General features: G+C 44.5%; 2 protein-coding genes across 4 annotated transcripts; one reads left to right on the top strand and one right to left on the bottom strand.

Moving 5' to 3' along the window:
• Positions 1-220: 220 nt before the first annotated feature.
• LOC126378260 (syntaxin-17) lies at positions 221-3,942 on the bottom strand. Of its 3 annotated transcripts, XM_050026460.1 has the most exons (7): positions 3,708-3,942; positions 2,928-3,123; positions 2,534-2,590; positions 2,095-2,219; positions 1,774-1,944; positions 1,589-1,705; positions 221-1,219 (listed from the first exon to the last, which is right to left on the bottom strand). In XM_050026460.1, the coding sequence occupies exons 1-7, from the start codon at positions 3,825-3,827 to the stop codon at positions 1,094-1,096; spliced, it is 912 nt and encodes a 303-aa protein (XP_049882417.1). In that variant the 5' UTR covers positions 3,828-3,942; the 3' UTR covers positions 221-1,093. The 3 variants fall into 3 exon arrangements, with proteins under 3 accessions (XP_049882417.1, XP_049882419.1, XP_049882418.1); XM_050026462.1 differs by lacking the exon at positions 1,774-1,944 and having other exon boundaries at positions 3,708-3,940; XM_050026461.1 differs by lacking the exon at positions 2,534-2,590 and having other exon boundaries at positions 3,708-3,940.
• Positions 3,943-5,013: 1,071 nt separating this feature from the next.
• LOC126378254 (IWS1-like protein) lies at positions 5,014-10,924 on the top strand. Its single transcript, XM_050026455.1, has 10 exons — positions 5,014-5,203; positions 5,464-5,495; positions 5,922-6,795; positions 6,970-7,159; positions 7,525-7,577; positions 7,910-8,081; positions 8,650-9,019; positions 9,091-9,253; positions 10,109-10,265; positions 10,687-10,924. The coding sequence occupies exons 1-10, from the start codon at positions 5,188-5,190 to the stop codon at positions 10,922-10,924; spliced, it is 2,265 nt and encodes a 754-aa protein (XP_049882412.1). The 5' UTR covers positions 5,014-5,187.
• The last annotated feature ends 9,265 nt before the right edge of the window (positions 10,925-20,189 follow it).

Here is a 20,189-nt window from a genome sequence, read left to right as displayed (position 1 = left end):
TAATAATTAAAAGATACTACGTACAGATACGATAGACGTCGTACTAAATAACTTGCTCATGTGGCTTGTTATTTAACTCTGTAGTACTTTATATCAAATTTATAAAGGTATGGTATCAAAGTGCACGACGGCGACGTAAGGACTAGTAAATGCCAGTAGTAATAAATGCACCGTGGTGCGATTCACTAACCAGGGCTGGTTAAATAAAAATAGTAAAACATATTTTATAACATAAATTTTACTTATTAAAAAAAAACAAATTAAAGGCGCACATTTTATGAAGCTAGACTAGTTTGAACAATAATGGTAAGCGTGTGACGTAACTGATTAAACATTTACATTTTATTGACGTGTTTACTTTCTAAAAGTAGGTATTCATACATGATGCAAAGCCTTTGTCCGCGTATAGCATTTTCTAATATTATCATTGAAAAATTGCAGAACTTCCCACCAAAATGCCACGGCACGGTTACGTCGTCGGCGTGCCGCGCGGCGTCTCTGTGAGCTAGGATAGGACCCTAACAGCTTCTTTACTAACTGTGTATACACATGAGATTTATTTATCCGGTTCCCGGATCCGAAAGCCTTAGTCGACTTTTAAAATAGTTTCATTTATATAAAAAAAAATATAGCAAAACGCGTTTAGTGTACAATCGAGCCAAATATGAAATAAATTTTGTTAATCTAATTATGTTTTATACTATTATCTAGACCACTAAGTGGCAGCACACTTAAGTATTTCATAAATTAAAATAATTGTTTATTCTTAACTATATATACATATTTTACATCTCTGAGAATATCTCACATTATATTATATTGAGAGCGATTGTATAATAGGTATCGGGTGCATACCGAAGGACAACAAGTGTAGAAATTGTATGAATGTCTCATCTTACCTATTTAGTTATAATACAGTGATATGTATTAGAAGTGTTTGAAGTTGTTTCAAGTGACCAAACTAAAAACTATAGTTTAGCTTGTTGACCAATTTCTACTCATTTCGCCAGTTTGTAACAGTCATTCGTATAAAAATAGAGCTATATTGATCATGCTAGTGTTGCGTCGCTTAGAAGCAGACGCATTGCGAGTGCTATTGCGTCTTGTCCTTCTCCGTGTCGTCGTCGGGAGCCTCGAGCTGCTTCTGTCGCCGCGAGCCGAGTATTCGCGCTCCCCAGTAGCCGATCGCTGACCCCGCTACCAGTGCCGCTGCGCCCGCCTGATACAGTACAATTATTACAGTGATCGGCATTTGTAATTCTAATCTGTTCGTAGTATTTAATCGCTCGTTAAATGGGAGCTAGTTTCTAATATATTTTTTTAACTCGTTTATCTCCTTGGGGAAAGGCAAAGGCAAAGCCTTGCAGCCATCGTATTAATGTTATTTTTCGTCTCGTCCACTTGTTCAATGATATTAATACCTTTCTTTTCCCAGCCGACACCATCCCACTGCAGAGCAAAGGCATCTCCATTTCTTTCACTTCTTTCGACATAGAGCTCTCTTTTCAAGACGTTTGCATCCAACTCGTCCGCCACCCTTTTCTCGACGATTCGAATACAAGTATGTATAATAGGAGAGTGTCAGTACCTTGATGCCGATGAGCAGCCCCACGGGCCCGCCGGCCAGCGCGCCCAGGGCCGCGCCGCCCACGCCGTAGGCGCCGGCGCGCAGCCGCTCCGCGCTCGAGAGCTCCGCTCGCGCCGCCTAAGGGACGGAAACGTACTTCAGACAACGGTACACACGCCTGCACGCGGTCCCTGCCCGCCACCGACCTGCACGTTCCCCTGCGCCACGAGCACGGCGCCGGCGCCGGCCGCCACCCGCCCCCGCTGCACGGCGGCGGCGCCCGCCACGGCCTGCCAGGCCGCGTGCAGCGCGCGCACCTCCTCCTGCAGCGCGCACCAGCCGCGCAGCACCGCCTCGCGCTCGCGCAGCGCCAGCTCCTGGACAGCCATTACCCTTCTCAAACTCGGCTTCTCCAGGCGACCTTCTTAATCTTGTTGTGTCGACCTCGATAGCCGAACACGTGCCGTTAGTAGCATGTTTCATATCGAAGTGGACTCATGCGGAGGTGGTAGATGTTGACTACTCACATGCTCGTCGACCTGCAGCTGTATCAGCTCGGGCTCGGCCACGACGCCCACCGAGTCGGTGGAAACTACGCTTGCCGCCGCCTCGCGCGCCTCCGCCTGCCGGTTGATGCTCAGGGGAGACGTCTCTGATAGTGACAATTGGCTATGTTATTCCGGTGCTTACGCGCCGCCGAAATATTGATATAGTGCCAGTTTAACCGTAATAACGACATGATTGGACGAGACGAGGATATTCTCTATGGGTTTAATGGACTTCACAAAATACAAAACACTTTTTACATAGGCGTGTTGTGCATCATGCTTGTTAATCTTGCGAAAAATCATTAGTTGGAGATGTTCGTTTAAAACCACGTTTTGAAAGACAAGTAAAAGTAAAGATTATTTTATAAAAGCGGAAGTTCATTCGACTATTGATACACACGCACGACATAGGCCTCACCCTTCAGCTGCTCGCGCGCTGCAGTCCCCAGTGTTCTACAACTGCTTTCTATCGCCCCTACAACGACAGGATCCCATGAATTTACAACACTACACTGGATTTTACGCATAATGGGCCATCCATGAGTCTAAATGTGAAAAATAAATCCACTACCATACCATACCAATGAGCAGCTCTAAATTCGAAGTCATAAAATAGAGAAAAATAGTAATTATTTGTCAATATGATTCTAACGTCATAGATACCTACAGACTCATACTTTAACCCCAGTTTGCAATATAAAATTGGCCACTGATAAAGAAGACCTTAAACATGGAATGCCGCCAACTCTGCTAGATCATTGCTAAAGGTGAAATAGGTGTAGTTGGCTGGAAGTGTGGGGGCAGGGACGCACCGAGGTAGTCGACGACGGCCCGCAGCGTGAGGTCGCGCGCGTGCTGCGTGGCCGCGTCGAAGCGCGGCAGGTCTGCGGGCGCCACCTGGCGGCGCAGCGCCTCCAGCTCGCCCAGCAGCGCGCGCAGCTGCGCCGCCACGCGCCGCGCGTGCGTCTGCTCGCTGCGCACGCGCGCCCACTCGCCCGACTGCTCGTACTGCGAGCGATCATTACTCAACTCATTTTTTCTATATTTTTTTCCACTAATATGGTATTACTTATCCTCGATGATTATTAGTATCACATACTTTTTGATTAGAGTGAAGGTTCATATGGACCATTATGTATAATTTAATTGTTTAGGACAGAGCCTGCAGTCAGCACCGAGACGATAGAAAATAATTTTAAATAAGACAATCAAAGTATGTAAAAACTGCGAGAGAACTTTATAATATTATAATTAATAGTATGATTCAGTTAGCACATTTTTGTATTTTGTATATTTTAAAATTTTTACTTTATTGGTGTAGGCTGATAATAATATTTTATTCTGTAAATTTTAATGAACAGCAATATAAAATAAGTTGGTACTAGACTAGTATATTTCACATCTAAAGGTAACGAAAAATCTTACTAGAATATTGTTATTTATAGATTTTGTGACGTTCAGCTGATTGGCTTAAGGCTATTACGCAGATTTCATACTACCTACGTGCCTAATGTTAACAAACAATGACAGGTATGCGAAAATGGGTCAGACACATGTAGCAATCTGCAATTAGAACAATATTGAGACTATACCTTAATAATATTAGCTTTGTGTTGTCGTAGTAAATCCAAATGATGTGGGATCGCGACTTCGTTAAACTTTGTCAACGAAAGCTCCACTCTCTTGAGAGGTAATTTATTTGTCTCGTCCATGGTTAACTTAAAATTCTTGATGAACTTAAAAATAATCTCTAATACGAAACACAATAAGTAACCATAACAAAAGGTTTCATAAACTGACAGTGACAAACATATGTTTATTTTCAACCAATCATAGAGATAGGAAATTACTCTTATATGTCTATGCAACCAATTGACATCCTTCTTTTTTTTTAATTTTTTGGCCTGTTTACTGACATCCTTCGTGCTAAAATCGTTCGGAAACTATTCAAAAACCGTAAATCTCAACAAAAACATTTTCATTTCTTTTTTTTGTGATTTCATTTCTTTTCAATTTCTTTTTGTAAGATGCGGCAGCAGTTTTTGTTGACAAAAACGAAGGCAACTCTGTACAAAAGATGGCGCTGTACAGAGTTGCCTTCGTTTCTTGGAAGAATAATATCACAGACTACTAAGAATAATATGCTTTCTCTAAACTTCGTTGATCCTTGTCCATTAACGTCCATCGTCCGTTGGTCGTCCGTCCGTCAGGAAGGGAAGGAAGAGAAAAAAATTGTTTTTTTTCCCTTCTTTCTCTCATTCTCAAAAATTGTGGGATAGAGCATGGAAGAAACGATTATTATGTCTTTAACTTTGTTTATTTTAAACGTTTTATAATTTTGGTTTTCTCTTATTCAAACAACCGACCGCCATTTTACCCTGTCATTCCTCTATTGTTCCTCTACGGTCAGGAAGACTTATTGGCGGGAACGGGAACGGGACGGTTGCTTTCTTTATTGAATAATCTGGTCAACTAACTGTCATAGGCTTTTTGGCGGGAAACGGGAACGGGACAGTTGCTTTCTTCATTGAATAATCTAAATAATTATTATGAAGTGGTGTTTTGTGGTTAATGATCGCATTAAGTTAGTCGGAAGTCTCTATGGTCGGAAGACATTCGCGAGTGTTATTATATCGGAGTATTCAATAAACAAAGTGTATCTGCCTATTTTCGCTTCGTGCCAGGAAGCCGCTTCATAACTCAAAAGTTTATGCGGACTTTTGAGTTAATTCGTCTGGGGTTCGGAGTAGGAGTCTACTCCGAGGGTGGGGGTTTAGGTTTCATCAACATCATCTTTCATCATTTCATCAATCATCAAGAAAAAAAATACGTAAGACATGGCTGTATGGGCATAGTTCCCTTTGCCTTACCCTTCGGGGAAAACCAAAACAAAAAAAAACTAACTGTCATAAAAAAATTGAAAAAATTGCATCTTGCTTGTATTGTATGCTTTGCGTACAATTTGCGTACCTTCATAAGATTATAAAATAGGTATCAAAAGTCCGATAAATTATTAGAAGCAGCGGTGTCTAATTACGGAAATATAGTAGCGTGTGGTCGCTAGATCACGCGATGGATGTAGACACGGGTAAGTCGCCTCGCAATGTATCTAACCTCTTTTCTGCGGTACGAGTTATCCTAGGCTAGATTTTCCGAAATGTTACTTCTCTGTTTTCTAAGCACTTGAAATATATTACCGTAGCCATATAAGATTGACGTTATTTGTAGAATTAATGTGAAAAGCATAAATGGCTAATTGTTTATTTATATGAAAGAGTTGTTGAAGCTTATGGTCAGAATAAGTCAGTTACCGGCGGGTTCTTAACATTACTATGTGTCTTGTTGCAGGTGGGAGGCGTTCCCGCTCCCGCAGCAAGTCTGTAAGTATTGAGCTAGTTCTATGAACCTACACACAACTACCCACTTGACCGTGTGAGGCCTGTGGGACATATTTAGGCTGTTTATGTTATGTATGAGTACCTAATACTTTTTTGAAACATTGCATTTCTTTGCTTTGTTCTTATGATCTTTGTATCAATAAGAGCTTATTAAATCTGGGTTTGTGCTGTTCTATTGTTACTAGACTACTTGTATAATTTTAATCAGAACAAAAAAACAGTCTAGCTCGTTGAAACTCAAATTACAAGGTGACTCCTTTAAGATCCGACTGGTGTTAGTGCACTCAGTCCGAAAATAGTGGAAACCTAGCTTGTAGACAGAAAGTGCAGCATTCTTATCAAATTAAAAGACTGTTGTTATAAGCCTGTATAAACAATTGTGTAAAACTAAGTAATTTCGGATGTCAGGTGGAGTCGGGGCGCGTGTCTGCAGCGGGTTCGCGCGGTAGTTCGGGCTCTGTACGCTCGCGCTCCCGCTCTGGCTCAGCACGCAAATCTAGGTCCCGCTCTGAATCGCCTCGCCATTCCCGCTCCCGCTCTGGATCACCACGAAAGTCCCGCTCCCGCTCTGGATCACCACAGAAGTCCCGCTCCCGCTCTGGATCACCACGCAAGTCCCGCTCCCGCTCTGGATCACCACGCAAGTCCCGCTCCCGCTCTGGATCACCACGCAAGTCCCGCTCCCGTTCTGGATCACCACACAAGTCCCGCTCCCGCTCTGGATCACCACGCAAGTCCCGCTCCCATTCTGGATCACCACACAAGTCCCGCTCCCGCTCTGGATCACCACGCAAGTCCCGCTCGCGTTCTCGCAGTGGCTCTGGTGCGCGCTCTCGGTCGGGCAGTCACAACTCACGCAGGTCACGGTCCCGTAGCGGCTCACCAGCCAAGTCCAGATCGCGAAGCCGATCACCTCGGAAATCCAGATCTCGCAGTGGATCACCTGTAAGCGCTCGATCCCGAAGCGGTTCTCAGACCAAGTCTAGATCGCGAAGCAGATCCGGCGCCAAATCACGGTCGAGAAGCGGATCCCCGGCAAAATCTCGATCTCGAAGCGGGTCGCGAGCTAAGACGCGTTCTCGTAGCGGCTCCCCAAGGAAATCCAGATCTCGTAGTGGATCTCCAGCCAAATCAAGATCGCGAAGTGGATCTCCCCGCAAGTCTCGATCTCGAAGCGGCTCCCCCCGCAAGTCGCGGTCCCGCAGTGGCTCGGTGCCGCGCTCGGGCGCGGGTTCTCCGCGGCGGTCGCACTCGGGCTCCAAATCTAAATCTCCTGATCCAGGTAATTTATTTGCTTACTTAGTTTTTTCTATTTCTTTTTATTGTTTTAACAATGATATTACATAATTACTCATCTTTGTTTAACATCTCTTTGTTTATATGACTTTTCATAAAAACTACTTTTTATCTCACTAATTCCCGAATCTATCAGTAACATACACAATGTATGTTTCAGAGACGAGGAAGAGCAGATCACGCTCTGGGTCCGGGTCCCGCAGGTCGCGCTCCCGCTCCGGCTCGCGGTCCAAGTCGCGGTCCCGCTCTCGCTCGGGATCCCGCTCCCGCTCCCGCTCCAAGTCCCGCTCACGCTCACGGTCCGGGTCCAGATCGCGGTCGCGGTCTGGATCCGCTAAATCTAGATCCAGGTATTTTATTATATATTTAAAACCATTACCCAAATTAGAATAGAGTATTAATGCATGGACAAGCTATATGACAATGTGAGCCCTTGGTTTTGGGTTCTTACCATGACACCTTACGTGACATGACATATAAAACGGCTACTCTGCTCTCAACCAGCGGCTGAGCTAGGTTCACGTCCGAGTCACGGTCTTACTTTGATCTTCAATCATATGGGGTCAGACATCACACTCACAGATGCGTAGTGTCTGTGTAAAACGAGGTTTATTGTATGAAGTGTCTGGGGTATGTCAGGTCTAAGCCACACTGAAATGAAAGGATCATGAGTGTGAAGGGAATGTGGGATTGATATTACATCTGTCGATTGCAGGTCTCCTTCGAGCTCTAGGTCACGCTCAGGGTCCGGCTCGCCGTCACGCAGAGGTAAATGTTCTATATTATATATACTCTTATGTAGTTCTTTGGCTACCACCATAACATCACCGTATGATTAGGGAAATACTCTATACACGAAAGTCGATTGACGCGCACACTTGGCAGAGTCCAAGCGGATGGACTGTTAAGAGGTTCTCTTAAATTTATCGATTCGAGCATATAAAACTAGTTCCACGGTTCAGTGAGGGAGTACAATGTTGGGCGTAGGGAAAGTCAGCAAGGTGACGGTGAAATTCGGAAGAAGGAAAACGTATATTCATTTCATTTTATTAAAAGAAGATTGTGTAGTTAGTACAAGCCCCCAACCGTGCGTGTGTCAGATGCCAAGAAGCGCCGCGTGGTGCGGCTGCAGTCGGACGACGAGGGCGAGCAGAGCGCCCCCGCCCCCGGCCCCGCCTCCCCCGCCGCCCCCTCCGCCGCGGCCCCCGCCGGCCCCGCGGCCGCCCTCGACGCCGACTCCTCCGACGACGACATCGCGCCCGACTCCAAGAGGTACGCATTATTTTATTTCTTATCAATCGCTTAACTACCACAAATTCAATTCAAATTGGAAAATATCTTTATTCAGTAGGTATCACAGTTACACTTTGAATCGTCATTTATCAGATCTAAATATAGGACTTTGTATCAAAAGTGACTGCAAATTATCTTCTCATTTGATATGGCTCTGCCCACACCTCAATAGCAATTACGAGCTTTCAGTTTATGTGTATGCATGTATCACCTCAAACAAATAAGCATATAGGAATAGGTAGGTATATAAATACCAATCCCGGAATCACGTTTTCCAGAAAGCGCCTATTAAATAAGAGATACAAATGAGACATAATAAAAAATCAAGAGTTACTTTCTGAATGCATGTAAGTTTGGATCGCTTTGCTAGTTGTAACAAGCATGTGATTGTTTCGAAAGTAGTATGTATTTCTCTTTGAATTGTAAGTGCGCAGTGTGGTCGTATACCGCGGTGTAGCGTGACCCGCGCGTCCTAGCATAATATTATTTGTGAGCATGTTGTGTGTCCCGTATGAGTGGTTGCAATGACGTGAGCGCATTGTGGCAGCGCGGAGCTGGCGGGCGGCATGTCGGACTTCGAGCTGATGCTGGCGCGCAAGAAGGAGGAGCGGCGCGGGCGGCGGCGGCGGCGGGACATCGACATCATCAACGACAACGACGACCTCATCGCGCAGCTGCTGCGGGACATGCGGCGGGCCGCCGACGACGACCGCGACCTCAACCGCCGCAACCAGCCCGCCGTGCGCAAGGTGTCCATGCTCAAGCAGGCCATGTCGCAGCTCATCAAGAAGGACCTGCAGCTGGCCTTCCTGGAGCACAACGTGCTCAACGTGCTGTGCGACTGGCTGGCGCCCATGCCCAACCGCGCGCTGCCCTGCCTGCTCATCCGCGAGTCCATCCTCAAGCTGCTGATGGACGTGAGTCGCCCAGCCTCGCATTCACACTCGCGGCCGCAGCCGTATGCTCACTTGTGAATGTCGCGTTGCAGTTCCCCGTGATCGACAAGTCGCTGCTGAAGCAGTCGGGCATCGGCAAGGCGGTGATGTACCTGTACAAGCACCCCAAGGAGACCAAGGCCAACCGCGAGCGGGCCGGCCGGCTCATCTCCGAGTGGGCGCGGCCCATCTTCAACCTCTCTACAGACTTCAAAGGTCAGACACTAATTGCTATATTACTTGTCCGTTTGTATTAACGCATGGAGTCTCTCCTAATAATAAAATGATGAGGAGCTCGGTGGCGCAGCGGTAATCGCGCTCGGTCTGCGATTGTTGAAGTTAAGCAACTTTCACAAAGGCCGGTCATAGGATGAGAGACCACAAAAAAAAGTTTTCATCTGGAGCTCCTCCGTGCTTCGGAAGGCACGTGAAGCCGTTGGTCCCGGCTGCATTAGCAGTCGTTAATAACCACCAATCCGTACTGGGCCCGCGTGATGATGGTTTAAGTCCCGATCTCCCTATCCATCCATAGGGAGGGCCCGTGCCTCAGCAGTGGGGACATTAATGGGCTGATGATGATGAATAATAAAATAAATATAAGCTTACGATTATATATCTAATTGGGGTGCCCGTGTGTTGCTGTGATTTGATCTAAAATAGCATCGAAGACAAAGTAATAATTAATAAGTGCAATTCGGCTCCTCTAGTTTAAACGCAACTCTTAGTCGGTCTGCTGAAATAACGTGAATTGTTCGTCCGTGCCGTGTGAATACGTCTGTTTCGGAATAGCTACTACTTGCATACTGCCGGTCCAACTGCCGCCGACTTCCCACCGCAGTAAGCGGACACAGTGGAGTGGTGCCAGTCCACTGGTGCGCCCGGGCGCCCGGGCGGCTACTGCTTACCTGTACACCCTGCACACTCGCGCTCCATTATACATATCCCTTTAACTAATAATTTGCTGTTCGTAAGACAATACATTCGTACAATACGATACCAAGTCGTATCATTTAGATCCAGAACCTTCGTTCACGGTCGGCATGTTATAATCGTAATATACGTATTCCGCAGCCATGTCCCGCGAGGAGCGGCAGGCGCGCGACGAGGCGCAGGCGGCGTCGCAGGCGGCCTCGCTGGCGGGGCCGCAGCGCCGGCGCAGCGACGACCCCGCGGGCGCGGCCGCCGCCAAGCGCGCCCGCGGGCCCGCCGCGCCCGACGAGCCCGGCAGGTGGGTGCAGCGGGGATTGCCATATATATGCAGCCTCACCTAACCTTTTTTTTTTTGGTTACGAAAGGGAAATCCTCATGGATACCTCGCCATCCGGGGGAGCGACGAGGTTATGTCGGACTCTTACCGACTAAAACCCTCCGATGGCCCTCTGCTGCGCATGTCGGGAAGCACCGGTGCTTCCCTCGCGCCTGCTATAAAATGCGCGTCCCGGGGTAGGTCCCCACCCCTACGCCATCCCAGTTTTACGGCAATGCGAGGCCATGTTACATTGCAGTCCCTCCCGGAGACCGTATGAAGAGCGGCTTGGGCCCCCGCCCTTACCACTCACGGTCTCCAGTGTCCCCTTTCAGTCGCCTCTTACGACAGGCAGGGGGTACCGTAGCCCCGTGCCACTAACCTAACCCACCCCCGCCCGCAGGCCGCTGCGGCCGGGCGAGCCGGGCTGGGTGGCCCGCGCGCGCGTGCCGCTGCCCTCCAACAAGGACTACGTGGTGCGGCCGCGCTCCACCTGCGACGTGGACATGTCGCGGGCGCAGAAGAAGAAGATGTCGCGCTACGAGAAGCAGATGAAGCGCTTCATGGACCAGAAGCGCATGAAGTCGGGCAGCCGCCGCGCCGTCGACATCTCCATCGAGGGCCGCAAGATGGCGCTGTGAGCGCCGCAGCCCCTCGGGGCCCCCCACCGGCGGGGGCCGTGGAGCCCCGCGCCGAGAGCTCCGGCTTCCATTTCCGACGTTTCTATTCATTTCGTACGCTGACGGCACACCTCATTGCGGACGATATCGGACCGCGTATATCGAATAACCTAGTTAGCGATAGAGTCTGCTGCACCTGTATCGAAAATAAGCAATAACTACTGTATATTATGATTTTCGTATTATTAGTGTTTATGATCGACATGGATTAGAAATAGTTGAAATGGAAGTGTCAATTATCAAAACCCGACCGTTAAGTGAGGGTTGCGTCTATACGTAAAGCGATCTACCCGGTATTTCGAGAAAATGCACATTAAAAAATCGGATAGATAAAGATAGAGTAAAAAAATACATATAAGCGGGAATTTACCCAAAATGCCGAGTGGATTGCTCTGCTATAGTTGCGTCAAACTTAGACAAATATGGATTATTAAGAAATTGTTAGTCTCTATCTAGGAGACTTCTTCTAAATAATCCGCTTTAGAGTGAGAACGAAAGAGAGAGACGATAATGTTGACGGGATGTGTTCAGTGCTGCCGCCGCCCGCGACGGTGGCTCATCGTTCGGTTGAATTGACGAGGCAACAGTCGCGGCCGCCGGCACCACTATGTATGTGTCACAGTAAACGTAATGGTATTGGAACTTCGTGCTTGTCGACGAAGGTGTTGTAAGAGCAATTTGTGGAATTTTGTAAATGTTTTGATGCGTGTACCGTGAGGACAGTGGGGTGTCACACCGTCCAGCGACGAGTTTACCGCATATGTAGTGCAGTTTTATGTCAAAACAAATGTACCTACGTGAAATGTTCATTATTGTACAACAACTTAAATAATATTATATGTATATGTGCTGTCCTTATCTCTGTATTTTGTGTCCATTGTGCTCAATAAAGTATCTTATCTATCTATAGCCTTACGATATAACACTACTATTTATTTATCTATCTATCAGTAATATTTTGACCCAAATATTAACTAAAAATATGTACAAAAATTGCAGCGTGGTGCTTTCATACTCCCTCCGGTTTATTCAATGGGGTGGCCTATCTCCAGCAGTGGGACGTAACGTGAAATAAAAATTGTACAATTAGCCGATGTGATACCGAAATCTATGCAATAATGGATATTTTATGTAAATTCTTTATTTTTAGACATCAAAGTGAACTTCATATGTCGCCAAGTGTCCGCTGGACAGCATGAGCCCCGCGGGCCGCGTGCCGAGCACAATGGCTGTAACAGGCTCCGCTTATTGTAAGGAAATGTAACAAGTGACGTGAATAAACGACACTCAAGTACCAAACCTGTGTTATCATTTATGACAAGCCCTGTGACGTCACCACATAATACGATACATGACGTAAGCTCACCACGACTCGCAATGGGGTTGCCAATACAACCGTCGCAAGATGATGAACTAACAGAGGAGTCAATGATGCGTTTCACTTCTTTTTTGCCAGAACAAATCCTATTGTGATGTGTTTTTTATTATTTAAATCCGGAAACGCTATGAGTGGCGCTTCTCTCTTGAGATGACCTACCTCAGCAACCCTGGTGTCAGATATGACGTTTTTTATCGTCATAACAAATATACGTGGCTTAAAAGAAATACACGTTCCTCAAAAACAATATAAATGGCGCTGTAGAGATTTTCCTCCGTTGATCCTTCCAATTTCATGGATAACAGACATATGCATCTTTGATTTGATGCATCATTGATGACCCTTTTTATTTTACACCCTGGCACAATTACATCTTCCACCCATTATTATTCTCAAAACAAAGCAATAAAGGTAACATCCCCAAAAACACGATAGATGGCGTTGCTAAGTATTTTCTTCGTGGATAACATCATTCTATACTTAATGTGAACCAATATCAACAACAATTAGTTTTATATGCTTCTGCCATTACATTATATTTTAGGGTTCCGTAGCCAAATGGCCAAGAAGAGCTTACATGGAACAGATTAAAGAAAAGGTTAACGTCGTGTCTTATAGGGAAGTCAAGGAATTGGCCTTTGATAGACTGGAATGGAAAATGCTACACCGACAAGAGCGTGGCTCTTAAATTGATGATGATGAGTCAAATGGCAAAAATGGAATCTTTATGGATTCGTCATCATCGTCATGTCTGTCTGTCCGTCCGTATGTCACAGCCACTTTTTTCTAAAACTATAAGAGCCATACTGTTGAAACTTTGTAAAGTACTAAGTTATCAAGAAAAATATTATGCGAGATTGACTTATGGGGACGAGTACTGGCTGGCACTAATCCCACTTTATTTTGTCAGCGATTACTTCCGTAGTAGGTATCGGGGTGTTCGTTGCAATTTGCAAATCACACACAGGAGTTCGGTACGACAACGATATAATAAACAAACACCATCACAATTACATATTAGTCACGTTAAACTAATTAAGTACGATTACACAAGTACCAGGACAAAACACGAATAATAAAAATACAATAACAAGCAACACTCGGTCTAGCTGTCGCGCGCCATATTGTGAATTGACCGACCCCGCGCGGGCGGGGGAAAAGTCCCTTATCGGCCGTGCAATAGGGTAGGCGGGAGATTTGAACTGCCACAGACTCTTAGACTAGAGCTTCTTAAGATTTACTTTTTTAGATAAATGACTGTCTTCTAAGCTTCTAATACCTAGATTTACTACATCAGAACATCTGGGAGCACGGGGCAGTGCCCCCGCCAAGACGAGCAAACCGAAGCGCAAGGGCAGGCACTACCTACCTTTTCTCGAAACGTTTCGCCGGTTTTTTTAACCCTCATAACTCAGGTTTTGATTACAGTAGATAAACTAAACGCTCAGGATATGTTGCCAGCAGTGGACTTTTGCTGTGCTTAAGCATCTTACAAAAAAAGAAGTGAAATCCCAACTAAAACATTTTTATGTAAAAATGTTGCTAAGACGAGATCATATCAATCACAATGTCAAAAAGTCATCAGATCACAAAATCCACACGTTCTAATTATACAAACTATAAGTTCACAAACTCTATACGTTAGACAAAATATATATATAAATCAATGTTAATCAAATTATTGAGTGATTATTTTAGATTAGTTCAAAATATGCATCAAAATAGTTGAGTTGGAATCCCGGGAGTCGGGATCTCCGAAGTCGGGATCCCGGGAGTTGGGATTCTGGCAGTACTGATCCGGAGACGAGATTGGGATGTATCTGGCATTTGGCATTCCGGGACTTGTGAATTTGGAGTTGGCATTCTCGCAGCACGGATCCCGGGAGTTGGCAGTCTGGCCGCAGGGATCCCGGGAGTTAGGATCCCCGATGTTGGCATCCTGGGAGCTGGGAATAAGGGTTGGGTTCCCGGGATTTGGGAATTTAAGAGTCGGTACCCCGGGAGTTAGGTATCTGGGAGTTCGTTTATTGGCGTCGCCGAGCGTGTGCATCTTAAGGTGCGGCCCTTCTCCAGCGCCAGGCGAGCTTGCTAACAACCAGGAAAAAAAAACAATTGATTGATGACATCAGACAGATTATCAGATTTATATGATTAGTAGTGATCACAATTGATGAACATGTTTACGCAGACACACACACACATGTTGCCAGTGGAAGTTGCTGTCATACACACTCACGCATACATATATGTATATACACTAAATTTCGCGGGGTTCGCTCGCTGCTAAGCAGCTCCCGTGTCCTGTTTGTTCGAAACTGCCCCACCTACCTCTTCGTATGGCGGCCATCTTGTTTTTCCGCCATTTTGTTTTTTTTTCACCGGCGAATGAATTTGACCAAGATTTAAATAGGTGTCGTGGAAACAAAAAAAATCCAGGTGCAATAGGTTTGCCAGGCCGTAGGATGTCTCCCTGATACGAAGGAGTTTTCAAAGATGACGTTCCGATCACACCCCTATACATCATTTTTACCCCCGAGACATTTTCTGAAGAAACAAAATTTTGTATGGCGGCCATCTTTTTTTTTCGCCATTTTGTTTTTTTCACCGGCCATTAAATTCGACTAAGATTTAAATAGGTTTCGTAAAAGAAAAATTGGTTCAGGTGCGATAGTTTCGCCAGGCCGTAGGGTGTCACCCTGATGCGGAGCAGTTTAAGAAAATCGGGAAGTATTTCCATACTTTACATGACGTTCCGATCACAACCCTGATATATATTTCATACCCCCGAGACATTTTCTGGAAAAACAAAATTTTGTATGGCGGCCATCTTGCTTTTCCGCCATTTTGTTATTTTTTCACCCGCGATGGAATTTGACCAAGATTTAAATAGGTGTTCTGAAAGAAAAATTGGTTCACGTGCAATAGTTTCGCCAGGCCGTAGGGTGTTTCTCTGATGCGGAGCAGTTTTTGGTGACCAGAAAGTATTTCCGTACTTTACATGACGTTTTGAGCAAGCGCCCGATACATTATTTTTACCCAAAGGGCTTTTTCTAAAAAAAAAAAAACATGATTATGTATGGCGGCCATCTTGTTTTTTTCGCCATTTTGTTTTTTTTTTCACCGGCGATTGGATTTGATCAAGATTTAAATACGTTTCGTGAAAGAAAAATTGCTCCAGGTTGTATATGTATAGTTTTGCCAGGCCATAGGGTGTCTCCCTGATGCTGGCCAGTTTCCGAAGGTCTGGAAATTTTTCCGGAGCCTAGACACCAATCCGACTAATTTGACCTTATAAACGCACTAGTCGCCCCTACGATTTTTGAAAATTCCCTTCTATTTCTCTGGTCTGCCATCATCACACCCTGACTTCCTTGACATGGGACCCCCTTGGGTATATCTCCTTACGATCAAAAAAAAAAAAATCAAAATCGGTTCATACACGACGAAGTTATCCCCGAACAAACATAAAAAAAATATATATATACGGTCGAATTGAGAACCTCCTCCTTTTTTGAAGTCGGTAAAAATAGGTAATAATTACGTGTTAAAAGTGAACAACGCCATCTATCGTGCGTTTGGGGAACAACGATTGGATAGTCTCTCATTAGCTGGACCACTTTGCAAACTTTAATAAATAATGAGCGCCATCTATTAAATATGGGTGGAACTAGCTGGATCCGCTACAAGATTTTGTCCTGAGCAAGCAACATTAGCCATGTGGGCACCATCCTTGAATCGCTGATAAACTCGCTGTCTACGTAAGATTAAGTAAATAAGCAAAGAAATAAATAAGTATCCAAGGAAATAAGCAAAATGTATAAAAATAAATCAATATCTAAACGCATAATAAAAAGTAATTAACCGCATAAGTAATTAAAAACGAAAATAAGTACATAATATAAAAAGTATTAAAAAAATGACGACGGGAAAAAAAAAGCACGAAAGTAAATAAGTATTCTAGAAATTAATAACATTGCGAGCAGACTTCTCTGCGGGTAAGTGACTTCGTCTACCTAACAAATCGCCACAGGGTGGGTGGGAGGGAGAAATTTTTGCGTTCCCGGCGTCCTAGAGACGCGGGAGTGGTCTTAAAATTTTCGGGGAGACAAGGACTACCCTATAAAGCAATAAAAAAGAAAGGCGTCTATGATATTTTGATGCAGTAGAGTGATATTACGAATTTTCATTGATAATAATATGAAATAACGAACTGAATCCAAACAATACCTAAACCTATCCTAACCCAACCCTAACATGAACTAAACCTAACACAACACAAATCTAACACTACCCAAACCTAACACCACCCAAACCTAACACGAACTAAACCTAACACAACACAAACCTAACACGAACTAAACCTAATACAACACAAACCTAACACTACCCAAACCGAACACCACCCAAACCTAACACGAACTAAACCTAACACTACCCAAACCTAATACGACACTACCCAAACTTAATACGACACTACCCAAACCTAACAAAACCCAAACCAACGTAAACCCAAATGTAACCAAACCTAACCAAACCAAATCTAACTCAAACCTAACCCCAACCTAACCCAAACCAAATCCAAACCTCAAAACCCAAACCTAACAAAACGAAAACCTAACAAAACCCAAAACTTACAAAACCCAAACCTAACAAAACCCAAACATAACAAAACCCAAACATAACAAAACCCAAACCTAACAAAACCCAAACCTAACAAAACCCAAACCTAACAAAACCAAAACCTAACAAAACCCAAACCTAACAAAACCCAAAACAAACATAATACAAACTTAACCGAAACCTAACCCAAACCTAAACAAACCCAAACCTAACAAAATTCAAACCAAACACAAACGTAACCCATACCCAAACCAAACCCAAACCTAACCCAAACCCAAACCTAAACAAACACAAACCTAACTCAAACCTAACCCAAACCAAACTCGAACCTAAACCAAACCAAACCCAAACCTAACCAAAACCTAACCCAAACCTAACCCAAACCTAACCAAAACCTAACCCAAACCTAACAAAACCCACACCTAAACAAACCCAAACCTAACCCAAATCTGACCCAAGCCTAACCCAAACCCAAACCTAAACAAACACAAACCTAACTCAAACCTAACCCAAACCAAAATCAAACCTAAACCAAACCAAACAAAACCCAAACCTAAAAAAAAAAGCAAACGTAAAAAACCCAAACCTAACCCAAACCTAACCCAAACCTAACCCAAACCTAACCCAAACCTAACCAAACCTAACCCAAACCTAACCCAAACCTAACAAAAACCTAACCCAAACCTAACCAAAACCTAACCCAAACCTAACAAAACCCACACCTAAACAAACCCAAACCTAACCCAAATCTGACCCAAGCCTAACCCAAACCCAAACCTAAACAAACACAAACCTAACTCAAACCTAACCCAAGCCTAACCCAAACCCAAACCTAAACAAACACAAACCTAACTCAAACCTAACCCAAACCAAACTCAAACCTAAACCAAACCAAACAAAACCCAAACCTAAAAAAAAAGCAAACGTAAAAAACCCAAACCTAACCCAAACCTAACCAAACCTAACCCAAACCTAACCCAAACCTAACCCAAACCTAACCCAAACCTAACCCAAACCTAACCCAAACCTAACACAAACCTAACCCAAACCTAACCCAAACCTAACCCAAACCTAACCCAAACCTAACCCAAACCTAACCCAAACCTAACCCAAACCTAAGCCAAACCTAAGCCAAACCTAACCCAAACCTAACCCAAACCTAACCAAAACCTAACCAAACCTAACCCAAACCTAACCCAAACCTAACCCAAACCTAACCCAAACCTAACCCAAACCTAACCCAAACCTAACCAAACCTAACCCAAACCTAACCCAAACCTAACCCAAACCAACCCAAACTTAACCCAAACCTAACCCAAACCTAACCCAAACCAACACAAACCTAACCCAAACCTAACCCAAACCTAACCCAAACCTAACCCAAACCTAACCAAAACCTAACCCAAACCTAAAAAACCCAAACCTAAAAAACCCAAACTTAAAAAAACCAAACCTAACAATTTCCAAACCTAACAAATTCCAAACCTAACAAAGTCCAAACCTAACAAATTCCAAACCCAACAATTTCCAAACCAAACAAATTCCAAACCCAACAATTTCCTAACCTGAAAGAAAATTTCAAATCTAACAAATAAAAAACCCAACAAATTCCAAACCTAAAAAAACCTAAACCTACCAAGAAACCGAAACCTAAAAATCCCAACTCTAAAAACCCGATTATAAAAAAACGAAACCTAAAAATCCCAACTCTAAAAACCCGATTATGAAAAACCCAACCCTAAATGATCCAAATCTAAAAAACCCAAACCTATAAAACCCAAACCCTAAAAATTCCAACCCTAAAAAACCCAAACCCAAACCTAAAAAACCCAAACCCAAACCTAAAAAACCCAGACCTAAAAAAACCAAACCTAAAAAACCCAAACCTAACAATTTCCAAACCTAACAAATTCCAAACCTAACAAAGTCCAAACCTAACAAATTCCAAATCTAACAAATTCCAAACCTAAAAAATTCCAAACCTAACAAATTCCAAACCCAACAAATTCCAAACCTAACAAATAAAAAACCCAACAAATTCCAAACCTAAAAAAACCTAAACCTACCAAAAAACCGAAACCTAAAAATCCCAACTCTAAAAACCCGATTATAAAAAAACGAAACCTAAAAATCCCAACTCTAAAAACCCGATTATAAAAAACGCAAGCAAGCAAGCAAGCAAGCAAGCAAGCAAGCAAGCAAGCAAGCAAGCAAGCAAGCAAGCAAGCAAGCAAGCAAGCAAGCAAGCAAGCAAGCAAGCAAGCAAGCAAGCAAGCAAGCAAGCAAGCAAGCAAGCAAGCAAGCAAGCAAGCAAGCAAGCAAGCAAGCAAGCAAGCAAGCAAGCAAGCAAGCAAGCAAGCAAGCAAGCAAGCAAGCAAGCAAGCAAGCAAGCAAGCAAAGCAAGCAAGCAAGCAAGCAAGCAAGCAAGCAAGCAAGCAAGCAAGCAAGCAAGCAAGCAAGCAAGCAAGCAAGCAAGCAAGCAAGCAAGCAAGCAAGCAAGCAAGCAAGCAAGCAAGCAAGCAAGCAAGCAAGCAAGCAAGCAAGCAAGCAAGCAAGCAAGCAAGCAAGCAAGCAAGCAAGCAAGCAAGCAAGCAAGCAAGCAAGCAAGCAAGCAAGCAAGCAAGCAAGCAAGCAAGCAAGCAAGCAAGCAAGCAAGCAAGCAAGCAAGCAAGCAAGCAAGCAAGCAAGCAAGCAAGCAAGCAAGCAAGCAAGCAAGCAAGCAAGCAAGCAAGCAAGCAAGCAAGCAAGCAAGCAAGCAAGCAAGCAAGCAAGCAAGCAAGCAAGCAAGCAAGCAAGCAAGCAAGCAAGCAAGCAAGCAAGCAAGCAAGCAAGCAAGCAAGCAAGCAAGCAAGCAAGCAAGCAAGCAAGCAAGCAAGCAAGCAAGCAAGCAAGCAAGCAAGCAAGCAAGCAAGCAAGCAAGCAAGCAAGCAAGCAAGCAAGCAAGCAAGCAAGCAAGCAAGCAAGCAAGCAAGCAAGCAAGCAAGCAAGCAAGCAAGCAAGCAAGCAAGCAAGCAAGCAAGCAAGCAAGCAAGCAAGCAAGCAAGCAAGCAAGCAAGCAAGCAAGCAAGCAAGCAAGCAAGCAAGCAAGCAAGCAAGCAAGCAAGCAAGCAAGCAAGCAAGCAAGCAAGCAAGCAAGCAAGCAAGCAAGCAAGCAAGCAAGCAAGCAAGCAAGCAAGCAAGCAAGCAAGCAAGCAAGCAAGCAAGCAAGCAAGCAAGCAAGCAAGCAAG

This window comes from Pectinophora gossypiella, chromosome 25 (assembly GCF_024362695.1).
Source record: "Pectinophora gossypiella chromosome 25, ilPecGoss1.1, whole genome shotgun sequence".
Lineage (NCBI taxonomy): Eukaryota > Metazoa > Arthropoda > Insecta > Lepidoptera > Gelechiidae > Pectinophora > Pectinophora gossypiella.
This window is presented reverse-complemented; position numbering and strand designations above follow the sequence as displayed.